The sequence below is a fragment of the Bombina bombina genome, chromosome 11, assembly GCF_027579735.1.
Source record: "Bombina bombina isolate aBomBom1 chromosome 11, aBomBom1.pri, whole genome shotgun sequence".
Lineage (NCBI taxonomy): Eukaryota > Metazoa > Chordata > Amphibia > Anura > Bombinatoridae > Bombina > Bombina bombina.
The window spans coordinates 66,503,271-66,520,856 of record NC_069509.1 but is presented as its reverse complement, the minus strand read 5'-3'; the positions used below and the strand labels follow the sequence as shown (position 1 = coordinate 66,520,856).

The window sequence follows — 17,586 nt, the reverse complement described above, 5'->3', positions numbered from 1 at the left end:
CAACTGAAGAATGAAGGTTCCTTAAAATGACGTCATCCAAGATGGCGTCCCTTCAATTCCGATTGGCTGAAAGAATTGAAGGGACGCCATCTTGGATGACGTCCTTTAAAGGAACCTTCATTCTTCAGTTGGACATTGTTTGAAGAGGATGCTCCGCGTCAGATATCTTGAAGATGGAGCCGCGCCGGATGGATGAAGATAGAAGATGCCGCCTGGATGAAGACTTCTGCCCGTCTGGAGGACCTCTTCTTCCCGGCTTTGATGAAGACTTCTGCCTGCCTGGAAGACCACTTCACCCGGCTTTGTTGAGGACTTCGGCCTGGTTGGGTGAAGACTTCTCAAGGTAGGGTGATCTTCAAGGGGTTAGTGTTAGGTTTTATTAAGGGGGTATTGGGTGGGTTTTAGAGTAGGGTTGGGTGTGTGGGTGGTGGGTTTTAATGTTGGGGGGGGGTATTGTACTTTTTTTACAGGTAAAAGACCTGATTACTTTGGGGCAATGCCCCGCAAAAGGCCCTTTTTAAGGGCTATTTGTAATTTAGTGTAGGGTAGGGCTTTTTTATTTTGGGGGGCTTTTTTATTTTGTTAGGGGGATTAGAGTAGGTGTAATTAGTTTAAAATTCTTGTAATTATTTTATTATTTTCTGTAATTTAGAGGGTTTTTTTTAGATAATATTTTTTACATTTTAATTAATTATAATTATAGTGTAGTGTTAGGTGTAATTGTAACATAGGTTAGGTTTTATTTTACAGGTAAATTTGTCTTTATTTTAGCTAGGTAGTTATTAAATAGTTAATAACTATTTAATAACTATTGTACCTAGTTAAAATAAATACAAACTTGCCTGTAAAATAAAAATAAACCATGAGCTAGATACAATGTAACTATTAGTTAAATTGTAGCTAGCTTAGGGTTTATTTTACAGGTAAGTATTTAGTTTTAAATAGGAATAATATAGTTAATGATAGTAATTTTATTTAGATTTATTAAAATTATATTTCAGTTAGGGGGTGTTAGGTTTAGGGTTAGACAGGTTTAGGGGTTAATAACTTTATTATAGTGGCGGCAACGTTGGGGGCGGCAGATTAGGGGTTAATAAATGTAGGTAGGTGTCGGCGATGTTAGGGCAGGCAGATTAGGGGTTAATAATATTTAACTAGTGTTTGGAATGCTGGAGTGCGGCGGTTTAGGGGTTAATATATTTATTAGAGTGGCGGCGATGTCCGGTTTGGCAGATTAGGGGTTAAAATAATTATTTTAGTGTTTGCGATGTGGGGGGGCCTCGGTTTAGGGGTTAATAGGTAGTTTATGGGTGTTAATGAACTTTTAAGCACTTTAGTTAAGAGTTTTATGCTACAGCGTTGTAGTGTAAAACTCTTAACTACTGACTTTAAAATGCAGTACCAGTCTTGACAGGAGAGGGTCTACCGCTCACTTTTGGTCAGACTCGTAATACCGGCGCTATGCAAGTCCCATTGAAAATATAGGATACGCAATTGACGTAAGTGGATTTGCAGTATTTCCGAGTCTGGCCAAAAAAGTGAGCGGTACACCTGTACCTGCAAGACTCGTAATACCAGCGGGTGTTAAAAAGCAGCGTTAGAACCTCTTAACGCTGCTTTTTAACCCTAACGCACAACTCGTAATCTAGCCGTCTGTTTCTTTTTGTATTCATTTTTCTTTTTACCACTGTTTAATATCCCTTTAAAGCTGATTCAGAAACTCTAGGTTCTCTCTCTCTCCCACCCCAAACCTGACGATTGTTTTATTTTGATTCCTTTTGTTTACATATCTTTTCTGTGGCCATCACTGCAGTATTGAAATCTTTAGTATAGGTGGAGTTTTCAACAGAAAAAAGTGGCTATTTCAAACATCAAAATAAAAGTAAAGGAGGTATTTGTAAATAATTTGATACACTCCAACAGGTAAAATGGATAATTGGGAACACATTAAAGGAGAGACAATATTACAATACACTATCCCTTTTATTATTGCTCACTCATATGCATGTTTTTTAGATTATTTTGTTTTGTTGATTTAAATGCCAACAGTTTAGCAGTAAACATGCAGAATTTCTTTACTGTCACAGGTATCCTTTAGTCAGAGAGAATTGTACATTTTTATTCCATGGCTGGCTTCACCAAGTAACCATTGAAGATTATGTATACATCAGATTCATCATTGTAGATAGCATTTTCTCGTTCTCGCTTAAACATTCTAACCCATACTTCATCCTTCTCTGTTAGTTCCAGCATGAGGCTTTGACTCTGCATTATGCTGCGGTCACTGGGCTGGGCGTACAGGATAGCCATTTCCTGATCATTTTTCATGATATGTAAGTAGGTCTCTTTCAGGTTCCAGGTGTGCACATTCAGGTTGAAGAAATACACCCCAGGAACATAGCAGATAAAAGCTCCGGAGAACATGTTAAAGTGCTTATATAAGTTTACAAATTCAGTGTCAAAAATAACAATATTGAAATAATCAGAGCTGTGAAATGATTTTCGACGGGCAACAGAAAATGCTGCGTAGTGAAGCTTGTAGGAATTCCCTGGTGGACCTGTTTGCCCCTTTTGGCCTTTTATCCCGGGGTATCCTTGCAATCCTGTTGCCCCATTTCTTCCTGGCATTCCTGGAGGTCCGTTTTCACCCATTTCACCTTTGTTACCTTTAAAATATTGTATATGTAAATGAATAATTATAATAAAAGTGGAAGGAGAAAGGGATTTTGCTTCATAGACATTCATAGATTATAATCATTCATCAAACAGAACCAGCACCCACAAGCACTTGTTTATCCAATCAATAAAATAGTGAAATGCGTATAGGAGCTCAAATACAAACATTAACAAGGACAGTAAATATACAAAATTATCATCTCTATAAATCATTTTGTTGAGGCCATGTATTAAAAAGGCAAATGTATATGTATCACTTTTAATTGTCTGCTTTTAATTTTAGCCCATATAATGTGAATGATAAGAATTTGCCATTGTCTAAATTACTTCTAAAATGGTGTAAATGTCATCCAATCAACACAACCACCTTTACTTTAACAAAGGAAGAGGCTTGCAATAACCATAGGCTTTTCTAGCTGCCATTGGGAGTGGCATGACTTTACTTTACAGATAATGGGCTCTATTTATCAATCTCCGTATGGAGCTTGATGGCCCCTGTTTCTGGCGAGTCTGAAGACTCGCCAGAAACAGCAGTTATGAAGTAGCGGTCACAAAGACTGCTGCTCCATAACCTGTCCGCCTGCTCTGAGCAGGCGGACAGACATCGCCACAATACAACCCTATTGAGTATGATCGGGTTGATTGACACCCCCCTGCTGGCGGCCCATTGGCCGCGAGTCTGCAGGGGGTGGCATTGCACCAGCAGCTCTTGTGAGCTGCTGGTGCAATGCTGAATACGGCGAGCGTATTGCTCGCCGTATTCAGCGAGGTCTGGCGGACCTGGTCAGGTCCGCCAGACTTTGATAAATATGCCCCAATAAGTAAAAATTGCAGAAGAATGGGAAACTGGATGGTGGGACGCCATGGGCATCCACAAACATTTTTCAAGGGGAAGCAAAAAAAAGGAAATGTTCCAAGATAATATATACATTTTAGAGTCACTATTTGCTAAACTTTAATACACATTTATACATTTCTTTTTTTCTTTTTTGGGGGTTTAATAAAATGAACGTCTTCATCCAGATTCCTTATAAATGAAAATAGAAGGAGCATATAATTGTATTTATTCATTTATTTATACTGGGAATACGATACCAGAACTGCAGAATCATAAAACTGAGATTGAAATAGTAAACTATAAATTCCAGAATGCCATATAATTCTGAGAATACTATACTTCTTCCTCTAAAACGGAGCTACATTAAGGGGGATTAAAAGAAGGGAAAAAAGGAGGACATTTAATTGTCTTTTTTTCTGTGGTTTGTACTCCAAGTGGGGAGGAAAATTCAAGGTGGAAAATGTCCCCCTTGCTCCCCCCCCCCCGCCCATTGTGCACATCCATTTGGTACACTCAACCATAAATGAACAATGGTTCAGTAGCTTGTTCTTTGGTGGGTAGCCTTGTGGGAGCATCCTCTTTTAGCCCAATCCTGCCTTTCACAGAGGAGAACTTTTCTTCAGTATAACCGTCTGAGCCCACCTAAAAAGAATGGTCCAGTTACAAAATGCCAGGCAAACCCAGATGATTGTTTCAACCATTTGTGGGCCTTGTCAATAAGATGCAGCGATTTACCCAGGGTCATAATGCAAATATACACAGAAACACTCAACCAGGAACAAGCTTTGTGGCTTGTTCTTTGGTGGGTTACCACTTGCAAACTGTTGTTTGTTCCTTGTTGAGTGCTTCTCATTTTGTAAATATGTATATTATAACCCTGAGGGTCACCCTAAATGTGATAAGAGAAACCAGATGTAGTCTCTCTGCCAAATGTGTGTGTGGGAGGTTTTGGCTAGGCCAGGGGGGGCGAAAGCTGAGACTGGGTCAGTCTTCAGAAATTTCCAAGGCTGGTCTGATTTCCCTGTCCAGCCTTGGCCATGTTCCTCATTCAGAGGAGAATTACCTGGTTATTTGGGTCTGGACCATCCTTTGCAGGTGAGATCAAATTAATATACTTCAGTAAAGTCCCTGTGAAATTGAGCTAAAGGCTGCTTCTGCTCTCAGGTGGTGACCAGCCAAACAGTAAGCTAACTGTTGTTCATTCCTTGTTGAGCACTTCTGTTTCTGTAAATATGTATATTATGATGCCCTAAGAGGGTTGGGGGAAACCAGAGGTGGACTCCCTGCCCAAGGTTCTTAGATGGCTATGACTGTACCTCACTGAAAAGGGTTGCAGAAGGCTGAAACGATTGTCTGGTGGAGGATTGTCTGTTATTTCAGGCTAGATTGTCCTATTTATGTGGGATCAGACTGCCATACCTCAGGAAAGTTCTCTGAGAAAAGCACAATTGGGTTAAAAGAAGCTGTTCCAGGTGGTATCTCCCCATAGATCTACTGAGCTGTTGTTTGCTCCTAGTTGAGTGTTTCTCTTTCTGTAAATAAGGACACAATTAAAAATGTAGTCTTATACTTTGGTGTTGGTCTCCAGGGGCCTATAACCGCTCATCATAAAACCTCAGATCTCATGTGTGAAAGCTGACAAGCCCCCATTTCAAATAAAGGCACCAGTATACATAGCAGGTTATTGTGGTATCATTGATCACATTGATTATTCAGCTAAAAAAATGTATTTTTGAGAAGGGACCCAAATTATACTAATAATCCCAAAAGAGCTTATGTGGAAAAGAAGAAACCCTTCTTTCTAATCTTGGTACTCTTGAGTGCATTACAGTCAGGCAGTCACTGTAGTAACACTGGTTCTCTTGTTAACAAAATATATATGGGTTTAATCTGAGTAGGTATACAAGTGAGCTCCTATATTATATTGACATAGTGCAAAAATGAATTGCTTTAGCTTATTTTTGTACTAATACTCTTATCTCTTAGAAAAAAGTAAAACTAATAGCGCTCGATCAGAATCCTTTAGAAAAGTTTTATCCAATGTTCTTCTACAGAAAATAGCCATTAAAGGGACATGAAACCCAATTTTTTTTCTTTCATGATTTAGAAAGAGCATGCAATTTTAAACACCTTTCTAATTTACTTCTATTATCTAATTTGCTTCATTCGCTTTATATCCTTTGCTGAAAAGCATATCTAGATATGCTCAGTAGCTGCTGATTGGTGGCTGCACATAGATGTCTTGTGTGATTGGCTCACCCATATGCATTGCTATTTCTTCAACAAAGGATATCTAAAGAATGAAGCAAATTAGATAATAGAAGTAAATTGGAATTTGTTTAAAATTGTATTTTTTTACCTGAATTATGAAAGAAAAATTTTAGGTTTAGTGTCCCTTTAATGTCTATGGGGATTTTTTTAGATAACTCATTTAATACGTTTTTCTAAAGAATTGAGATCAATCCCATAGAAGTTTGAATATGAAAGTATCTACCCCATAAATAATGCAGCCCTCATTTGATGCAGACAGAAGACAGAGAAATCTAGTTTATCTAAATATTACATATTCTCTGTTATCTTAAAGAGACATACAAATTTTCTTTCATGATTCAGAAAGAGCATACTATTTTAACCAACTTTCCAATTTCCTTCTGTTATCAAGTTTTCTTGTTATCCTTTGTTGAAAAGCAAGGATGTAAGATCAGAAGTGTGCACATGTCTGCAGCACTACAGAGAGTGCAGAATTATTAGGCAAGTTGTATTTTTGAGGATTAATTTTATTATTGAACAACAACCATGTTCTCAATGAACCCAAAAAATTCATTAATATCAAAGCTGAATAGTTTTGGAAGTAGTTTTTAGTTTGTTTTTAGTTATAGCTATTTTAGGGGGATATCTGTGTGTGCAGGTGACTATTACTGTGCATAATTATTAGGCAACTTAACAAAAAACAAATATATACCCATTTCAAGTATTTATTTTTACCAGTGAAACCAATATAACATCTCAACATTCACAAATATACATTTCTGACATTCAAAAACAAAACAAAAACAAATCAGTGACCAATATAGCCACCTTTCTTTGCAAGGACACTCAAAAGCCTGCCATCCATGGATTCTGTCAGTGTTTTGATCTGTTCACCATCAACATTGCGTGCAGCAGCAACCACAGCCTCCCAGACACTCTTCAGAGAGGTGTACTGTTTTCCCTCCTTGTAAATCTCACATTTGATGATGGACCACAGGTTCTCAATGGGGTTCAGATCAGGTGAACAAGGAGGCCATGTCATTAGATTTTCTTCTTTTATACCCTTTCTTGCCAGCCACGCTGTGGAGTACTTGGACGCGTGTGATGGAGCATTGTCCTGCATGAAAATCATGCTTTTCTTGAAGGATGCAGACTTCTTCCTGTACCACTGCTTGAAAAAGGTGTCTTCCAGAAACTGGCAGTAGGACTGGGAGTTGAGCTTGACTCCATCCTCAACCCGAAAAGGCCCCACAAGCTCATCTTTGATGATACCAGCCCAAACCAGTACTCCACCTCCACCTTGCTGGCGTCTGAGTCGGACTGGAGCTCTCTGCCCTTTACCAATCCAGCCACGGGCCCATCCATCTGGCCCATCAAGACTCACTCTCATTTCATCAGTCCATAAAACCTTAGAAAAATCAGTCTTGAGATATTTCTTGGCCCAGTCTTGACGTTTCAGCTTGTGTGTCTTGTTCAGTGGTGGTCGTCTTTCAGCCTTTCTTACCTTGGCCATGTCTCTGAGTATTGCACACCTTGTGCTTTTGGGCACTCCAGTGATGTTGCAGCTCTGAAATATGGCCAAACTGGTGGCAAGTGGCATCTTGGCAGCTGCACGCTTGACTTTTCTCAGTTCATGGGCAGTTATTTTGCGCCTTGGTTTTTCCACACGCTTCTTGCGACCCTGTTGACTATTTTGAATGAAACGCTTGATTGTTCGATGATCACGCTTCAGAAGCTTTGCAATTTTAAGAGTGCTGCATCCCTCTGCAAGATATCTCACTATTTTTGACTTTTCTGAGCATGTCAAGTCCTTCTTTTGACCCATTTTGCCAAAGGAAAGGAAGTTGCCTAATAATTATGCACACCTGATATAGGGTGTTGATGTCATTAGACCACACCCCTTCTCATTACAGAGATGCACATCACCTAATATGCTTAATTGGTAGTAGGCTTTCGAGCCTATACAGCTTGGAGTAAGACAACATGCATAAAGAGGATGATGTGGTCAAAATACTCATTTGCCTAATAATTCTGCACTCCCTGTATATAGCAGCAGTTTTGTAACAATGTTAGAAATTAGCAGGAGCACTAGATGGCAGCACTATTTCCTGTCATGCAGTGCTTCAGGCACGTGCACACTACCTACCTAGGTATCTCTTCAACAAAGAATATCATGAGAAGGAAGCATATTTGATAATAGAAGTAAATTGGAAACTTTTTAAAAATGTTCTTCTCTTTCTGAATAATGAAATAAATATTTTGGGTTTAATGTCCCTTTAATTCCTAATGCTTGTATAGCGCTTATTGATAAACATGTTTTGTTTCAAAATGCACAAAATGTGACTTTAAAGGGCAATTAAACCCAAAATTTTTCTTTCATGATTCAGATAGAGAATACAATTTTAAACAACTTTCTAATTTACTTCTATTATCTAATTTGCTGCAATCTTTAGATATCCTTTGTTAAAGAATTAGCAATGCACATTGGTGAGCCAATCACATGAGGCATCTATGTGCAACCACCAATCAGAAGCTACTGAGCCCATCTAGATATGCTTTTCAGGAAAGAATATAAACCGCTAGATTTAGAGTTCTGCGGCCAAAGGGGTGCGTTAGCTACGCGTGCTTTTTTTTCCCCGCACCTTTTAAATACCGCTGGTATTTAGAGTTCACAGAAGGGCTGCGTTAGGCTCCAAAAAGGGAGCGTAGAGCATATTTACCGCCACTGCAACTCTAAATACCAGCGTTGCTTACGGACGCGGCCAGCTTAAAAAACGTGCTCATGCACGATTCCCCCATAGGAAACAATGGGGCCGTTTGAGCTGAAAAAAAAACTAACACCTGCAAAAAAGCAGCGTTCAGCTCCTAATGCAGCCCCATTGTTTCCTATGGGGAAACACTTCCTAAGTCTGCACCTAACACCCTAACATGTACCCCGAGTCTAAACACCCCTAACCTTACACTTATTAACCCCTAATCTGCCGCCCCCGCTATCGCTGACCCCTGCATATTTTTTTAACCCCTTATCTGCCGCTCCGTACACCGCCGCCACCTACGTTATCCCTATGTACCCTTAATCTGCTGCCCCTAACACCGCTGACCCCTAAATTATATTTATTAACCCCTAATCTGCCGCCCCCAATGTCGCCGCCACCTACCTACACTTATTAACCCCTAATCTGCCGACCGGACCTCACCGCTACTATAATAAAGTTATTAACCCCTAATCCGCCTCACTCCTGCCTCAATAACCCTATAATAAATAGTATTAACCCCTAATCTGCCCTCCCTAACATCACCGACACCTAACTTCAAGTATTAACACCTAATCTGCCGACCGGACCTCACCGCTACTCTATTAAATTTATTAACCCCTAAAGCTAAGTCTAACTCTAACCCTAACACCCCCCTAAGTTAAATATAATTTTTATCTAATGAAATAAATTAACTCTTATTAAATAAATTATTCCTATTTAAAGCTAAATACTTACCTGTAAAATAAACCCTAATATAGCTACAATATAAATTATAATTATATTGTAGCTATTTTAGGATTAATATTTATTTTACAGGCAACTTTGTATTTATTTTAACCAGGTACAATAGCTATTAAATAGTTAATAACTATTTAATAGCTACCTAGTTCAAATAATTACAAAATTACCTGTAAAATAAATACTAACCTAAGTTACAATTAAACCACCCACATACCCCTAATCTAACCCAAACCCCCCTTAAATAAACCTAACACTAAGCCCCTGAAGATCTCCTTACCTTGTCTTCACCACGCCGGGTATCACCGATCCGTCCATAGGAAGCTCCGAAGTCTTCATCCAAGCCCAAGCGGGGGCTGAAGAGATCCATCATCCGGCTGAAGAGGTCCATCATCGGGCTGAAGAGGTCCATCATCGGGCTGAAGAGGTCCATCATCGGGCTGAAGAGATCCATCATCCGGCTGAAGAGGTCCATCATCGGGCTGAAGAGATCCATCATCCGGCTGAAGTCTTCTATCAAGTGGCATCTTCAATCTTTGGAATTAAGGTAGGAATCAGCCAATCAGATTGAGCTTGCATTCTATTGGCTGTTCTGATCAGCCAATAGAATGTGAGCTCAATCTGATTGGCTGATTGGATCAGCCAATCGGATTGAACTTGAATCTGATTGGCTGATTCCATTAGCCAATCAGAATTTTCCTACCTTAATTCCGATTGGCTAATAGAATCCTATCAGCCAATCGGAATTCAAGGGACGCCATCTTGGATGACGTCATTTAAAGGAACCATCATTCGTCGGGAAGTCGTCGGCCAGGATGGATGTTCCGCGTCGGCGGGATGAAGATGGATCCGGAAGAAAGAAGATTGAAGATGCCGCTTGATAGAAGACTTCAGCCCGATGATGGACCTCTTCAGCCGGATGATGGATCTCTTCAGCACGATGATGGACCTCTTCAGCCGGATGATGGACCTCTTCAGCCGGATGATTGATCTCTTCAGCCCGATGATGGACCTCTTCAGCCGGATGATAGACCTCTTCAGCCGGATGATGGATCTCTTCAGCCAGATGATGGACCTCTTCAGCCGGATGATGGATCTCTTCAGCCCGATGATGGACCTCTTCAGCCCCTGCTTGGGCTTGGATGAAGACTTCGGAGCCTCCTCTGGACGGATCGGTGATACCCGGCGTGGTGAAGACAAGGTAGGAAGATCTTCAGGGGCTTAGTGTTAGGTTTATTTAAGGGGGGTTTGGGTTAGATTAGGGGTATGTGGGTGGTGGGTTGTAATGTTGGGGGAGGGTATTGTATGTTTTTTTTTACAGGCAAAAGAGCAGAATTCTTTGGGGCATGCCCCGCTAAAGGCCCTTTTAAGGGCTGGTAAGGTAAAAGAGCTTTTCTATTTGTATTTTAGAATAGGGTAGGGCATTTTTTTATTTTGGGGTGCTTTGTTATTTTATTAGGGGGCTTAGAGTAGGTGTAATTAGCTTAAAATTGTTGTAATATTTTTATAATGTTTGTAAATTATTTTTTTATTTTTTGTAACTTAGTTCTTTTTTTATTTTTTGTACTTTAGTTAGTTTATTTAATTGTATTTAATTGTAGGTATTTGTATGTGATTAATTTATTGATAGTGTAGTGTTAGGTTTAATTGTAGATAATTGTAGGTATTTTATTTAATTAATTTATTGATAGTGTAGTGTTAGGTTTAATTGTAACTTAGGTTAGTATTTATTTTACAGGTAATTTTGTAATTATTTGAACTAGGTAGCTATTAAATAGTTATTAACTATTTAATAGCTATTGTACCTGGTTAAAATAAATACAAAGTTGCCTGTAAAATAAATATTAATCCTAAAATAGCTACAATATAATTATAATTTATATTGTAGCTATATTAGGGTTTATTTTACAGGTAAGTATTTAGCTTTAAATAGGAATAATTTATTTAATAAGAGTTAATTTATTTCGTTAGATAAAAATGATATTTAACTTAGGGGGGTGTTAGTGTTAGGGTTAGACTTAGCTTTAGGGGTTAATAAATTTAATAGAGTAGCGGTGAGGTCCGGTCGGCAGATTAGGTGTTAATACTTGAAGTTAGGTTTTGGTGATGTTAGGGAGGGCAGATTAGGGGTTAATACTCTTTATTATAGGGTTATTGAGGCGGGAGTGAGGCGGATTAGGGGTTAATAACTTTATTATAGTAGCGGTGAGGTCCGGTCGGCAGATTAGGGGTTAATAATTGTAGGTAGGTGGCGGCGACGTTGGGGGCGGCAGATTAGGGGTTAATAAATATAATATAGGGGTCGGCGGTGTTAGGGGCAGCAGATTAGGGGTACATAGGGATAACGTAGGTTGCGGCGGTGTGCGGTCGGCAGATTAGGGGTTAAAAAAATTTAATAGAGTGGCGGCGATGTGGGGGGGCCTCGGTTTAGGGGTACATAGGTAGTTTATGGGTGTTAGTGTACTTTAGAGCACAGTAGTTAAGAGCTTTATGAACCGGCGTTAGCCCAGAAAGCTCTTAACTCCTGGCTTTTTGCTGCGGCTGGAGTCTTGTCGTTAGATTTCTAACGCTCACTTCAGCCAAGACTCTAAATACCGGCGTTAGAAAGAACCCATTGAAAAGATAGGATAAGCAATTGACGTAAGGGGATCTGCGGTATGGAAAAGTCGCGGCTGCAAAGTGAGCGTTAGACCCTTTCCTGACTCTAAATACCAGCGGGCGGCCAAAACCAGCGTTAGGAGCCCCTAACGCTGGTTTTGACGGCTAACGCAGAACTCTAAATCTAGGTGAAAGAGATTTAAGCAAATTAGACAATAGAAGTAAATTAGAAAGATGTTTAAAATGGTATTCTCTATCTGAATCATGAAAGAAAAAATGTGGGTTTAATGTCCCTTTAAATTGTGCAAGTTGCAGTTTAGCACGACTACTATTTATAGTGACTTAAGGCCAAGGCTATGTATTGTAGGTATTTTGTATTTTTTCGAAGGATAATATCAAAAGATGTGATGTATAGCACAGTGTGGCAAATAGACTTTTTTTTAATATAATACTCATGTTTGATGACAAATAGGAAAATAACAGCACAAATCATTTAAAAGCCTTTCTTTGTTTTTGGATATTTTGTACTTTTTTAAAAGTAAATAGCAATTCAAGGTTAGTTTTTTTTATATCTATTCATTTAATGCATGAAATGCTCTGTACTGAAGATTAACAAAAAAAATGTTTCCTTTTGATTTTTTTATAACCTTTGAAATGTTGTGATATATTCCTACAATAATGGTATTTTTAATCTATGGGCTTTTGAAAAAATAACTAGAAAAACACATTGAATTATTCTCTTTATATATTAAAAAAGCTAAATAATCTAGGGTTAGATCCAAATTTTTCCAAAATTATTGCTGAATTTTGGCTTGGATTGGCCTTTTTTATTATAAAAAAGATAACAATCGAGTCACTCTCATCCCATGAAATTAATTTCCATTTCCCTACAACAGCAATGTTAAAGGGACTGTGATTAGACAGCGATCCCGTGACGCGTTTGTTAACTGCTGCTCCAAAGCATAATTCTGCACTTTCAAGATACGAAAACATTCAGCTGCCTAATTCTTAATTTTTAAAAATATTTTTTTATTTTTAAATAAAAAAAATAGATTTTTTTTTATTTTTAAATATATTTTTAATAGGCTATCCTTATGTAATATACTATATTTCTGCACATGGCACAGCACTTTCTTCAACGAGGTGACGTTTCTAACTCTAGACCAATAGCCATGCGTGTCAAATGACATCCTACCTCAGCTATTGGTCTACAGGTGAAAACATCCCCTCATTGGAGAAAACGATGTGCCTCTGTGTTAGCAATATGCTTTCCTTACAGATAGGATGAGTTTAACATAGATTTTTACAAAACGATGAGAGAAACTAATGTTTATTTTTAGTGATGGTAAATCCTAGCGTTTGTTATACGCTTGGATTTACCATCAATTTAATTGCGTTTTGCAATTGGACATAGTGGTGTTTTTAATTTTTACTAAAATAAGTTTCTTAATGAAAGTTACTTATAGGTATACATAGAGATTGATATAGGTATCAATCTCACAATTGTCGGTATCTTGAAGAAATATTTTATTTGTGTTTTTACATTTTATGTAATTGATGATGACGTGCTCAATAATGTGGGGGTTTTTTGTTTGTTTTTTTGGCGTGATTCAATTAAAAAAAGTATCCACAAAAAGGCAAATTGCTAGAACGGCTCGTTATTGAAACGATTAATAAGTTACCAACATGGGCAAGTACAACATACTGGTGATTAAAAAATAAAAAGAGTAACACACATCCTCAGACTTAGGACGCATTTTGGGTTTCCCCGTACTCACAGATGGTGGGGGAGGGTACTCTATGTCAATATATACCATTCTAAAACATAAGACACCTGGTGGGAAGTTTAATCTAGAATACAAGTTAACAATGTGGTTAAAGGTTTATACACTTTATGATACATAATTGTCTAAAATCTCTACCTAAGTTCATTACAAGTGAAACGTTAATTATATAAACATACAATGATAGTCACAAAAATACATGATCGCAATATGCTGATCATTTTACAAACAAGGAAATAATCCAAATATAAGTCAAATATAATATAAAGAGAAAAGAAAAAGGTGTCTTATCACGCTAGTCAATTTTAAAGAAAAACATGATACATATAAAGTATAGAGATGTGAAACTTATACAAAAAAGATTATAATAATGTCTATGTAATTAATCATAAACAAGGGAAAGCATGATCATGTCCAATATTATATTTATTTTATTTTATTTATTGAGATTTGTGTTTAATATATTTATGGGAACTTCAGGTATTATAGGACATCCATATAAAAACAATGAGATGATAGATAGCACCCAAAATAATGCAATGTAAATATATGTATGGGGGCAAGGAGATGTTAATACATATTAGTATCTCTCAAATTTAATGTCTCAATATCTTGACTATTAAAAAAAGTGTGTTGTTATCCTCCACGATTCACAGCTGCGAGTGGAGATAGATATAAAGATACAACCAAAATTCAATGGGCAAGAAAACAGTATATATATATATAAATATAATAAGTCAGTGTAAATCCTGAATTATGATTTTCCAAATATATAAATTAGAAATATAAGTATAAATATCACCTATTTCTCTAGGTAAAGATAGTCAAGATGGTGCACAGTAAAGATGGCCCCAAACACACCACCTAGCGTTCCCAATGGTTCATAATATCATAAGTTGAATTGAACCCTCTGGGGTACCTAGTTTCTAGCTTAAATATCCAAAACGCTTCTCTACGATATAGCTCCTTTTCTCTATCTCCTCCTCTCTTAGGACTTTTAACTAGTTCTATTGCTTGCCATATTTATGTATCAACAGATTGTCTGTGTCTGTGTATGAAACGTGTTGCTAAAGCTGAACATTCTTTTTTGCAGTTGATATTACTTACGTGTTCGCAAATTCTGGACCTCACCTCCCGTGTGGTGAGGCCTACGTATTGTAATTGACATTCCACACAGGAAATAATATAGACAATATAGCACATACTGCAATTGATAATCGCTCAAAGTGTGTACTTACTAGAACGTAATCACATGCTTTGCACCTTAAGTTGCCACATTTAAAGTTTCCCATATGTGTTAACCAACTACTACCACTTTCAGATTTGGGGAGGACAGTGGGGGATAAAATATTACCCAGTGTAACACTCCTTCTATAGGAAAACCTATATCCTTGATCTACAACATCTTTTAATATAGTATCAGCCAGGAGAATAGACATATGTTTCCTCACAATGTTACAGATTTGGGGGTATTGGTCACTATAACTTGTGACAAAAGTGACTTGTGATTTTGTCTTATTTTTGTTTTTGTGAATATATGTATTTCTATATTTGTTCTTATCCATATGTGATTCAGATACAAGTGATTTGTCTTTCAGGAGATCATGTCTCGAAAATGTCATCCACTTCTTTGCAAGCTTTAACAATCGTCCTTGTCTTATAGCCCCTCTGTAACAAATCTCCACTTAATCTCTCACATTCCTCCATGTAGTCATCCTCTCTAGAGCAATTTCGTTTCATACGAATAAATTGGTCATATTTATGGGATGGCTACTTGAGGAGTGTAGGAGATTGTTTTTAGCTATTGGTTTACGATATGTGCGGGTTTCAATTTTATTACTGCAAGGATCAGCAAGTAAGGTAATGTCAAGATAGTTGATAGTAGTCTGATGGCACTCCATAGTGAACTGTATGCCCACTTGATTAGAATTCAGATAATCCAGAAAGAATATCGCTTCATCCTGAGTCCCATTCCAAACCATAATCAAGTCATCGATAAATCTTTTATAAAAAGATATTAATGACTGATACTTGTTTCTATCTCCAAAGATGTGGGATACCTCCCACCAACCTAAGAAAAGGTTAGCATAGGAGGGCGCAAATTTTGCGCCCATGGCTGTCCCATATCTCTGGAGATAGAAAGAATTTTCAAATTCAAAATAATTATGTTCCAACAGATAGCATACAATCTTAACAAAAAAATCAATTTGGTTATGATCAAAATTAGTGGCTGTAATAAGAAAATATTCAATGGTCTTTAGGCCCCAGACATGGGGAATGGAGGAGTAGAGTGAGACCACGTCAATGGTTATCCAACTATGGGTACCTTCCCATTTAAAATCAGAGAGAAGGTTCAAAAGATGCTTGGTGTCTCTAAGGTAACTCCAAAGCTGGACAACCATTGGTTGAAGTACACTGTCTACCCACTCGGAGAGGGGTTCCAGTACTGACTCAATCCAGAGACAATTGGTCTACCTTTGATGTCTTCCAGCGATTTATGGACCTTAGGAAACAAATGAAAAAACGCTGTTTTGGATATGATACACCTAAGAAATCTGCAGTTTTTCTATCAATATAGCCTCTTTCTATACCATCATCTACTAAAGACCTAATCTGACATTGAATGTTATGTGTGGGGTTACCTGAGAATTTACTGTAGGTTTGGACATCATTGAGCCGACGTAATGCTTCAGAGATGTAATCTTCTTTCTTTAGGATTACTGTAGTGCCCCCCTTATCTGATTTTCTGATGACAATCCGTTTGTTATTCTTAAGCTCATCTATCACTTCCCTTTGGGGTTTGGTGATATTTTGTTTGTGTACTCCCTGTTGTGAGTGTAATAATGTAAGCTCTTTTTCCACACTCTTGTGGAACATCTCCAGTACATCCTACTTTGTATCGGGTAAAAGCGAGAATTAACAGCCATTATTTGTGTTAGGGGTTGAGTAACTGGATCGTGTTCCACAGAGGGAATGGTACTTGTAGGGATACACAGATCTTCTAGGTCCCTAACACTGCATATCCCTTCAAAGTTAAGTATAGAAGAGTCTTGAGTACTGCTATTTACATCAGTAGGTTTTATACTTTCAGGAGCCATAGAAAAGTGCCTCTTAAGAGTTAGATTTCTGAGGAAACCATTCAAATCAATTAAGGTGTTAAAAAGGTTCAATTTACAAGAAGGGGCAAAACCCAGACCTAAATTTAATACTGTATACTGTGTAGCAGTAAGTTCATTACCAGATACGTTGATAACATTCCCTACTATGTCTATTGGTCTACCTTGTTGATATAAGAACTTCTCTTTAGTTAGCTCTAGTTGGCTCTTAATTGATAGCGATTTTTGCCTACTAAGCCTCTTCCTGAACCCCCCCCCCTTCGGGTCTTGTTTGGGGAAGGTAAAAAACCTGTTCCATACTTGAAATACTTTATCGGTCTTTAGGTCCCCCGCCTGTTGCTAATGATTGTTTCTGACTCTCTGATCTATTGCTTATGTTAGAATATTTTTTAGCAGGGTCTGTCACTACTCTTTTGTTATAACTCCCTCTACCTCTATCTCATGCTGGCAGTCTATTGGGAGGTCCTGTGTTCTTACTATCTGTATGGGAGTACTGTCTAGCCCCATTATTAGAATCATTAGTAACATTTCCCTGTTTATTACTTATTAAAATAGAAGGTCTATTAGCGTCCGGATAGCAGATTAAATAAAATAAAATAATATTTTTATTAAAAAAAAATTACCATGCATTTACATTGCGTGGTAATATTGTGTTTAATATAATATACTATTGGACATAATCATGCTTTCCCTTGTTTCTGACTTGTTACATAGACATTAATATAATCCTTTTTGTATTAGTTTCATATCTCTATCCTTTATGTATTATGTTTTTCTTTAAAATTGACTAGCGTGATGAGACACATTTTCCTTTTCTCTTTATGTTATAT

General features: G+C 37.7%; 1 protein-coding gene across 1 annotated transcript in view; it reads right to left on the bottom strand.

Annotated features, from left to right (window-relative positions):
• Positions 1 to 1,964: 1,964 nt before the first annotated feature.
• The window catches only part of C1QTNF8 (C1q and TNF related 8), a 138,573-nt gene continuing 122,951 nt past the window's right edge, over positions 1,965 to 17,586 (bottom strand). Inside the window, exon 3 of the mRNA XM_053694449.1 lies at positions 1,965 to 2,666. Coding sequence (XP_053550424.1) covers positions 2,119 to 2,666 — 548 coding nt within the window. The 3' untranslated portion in view covers positions 1,965 to 2,118. The remainder of the gene's footprint in view (positions 2,667 to 17,586) is intronic.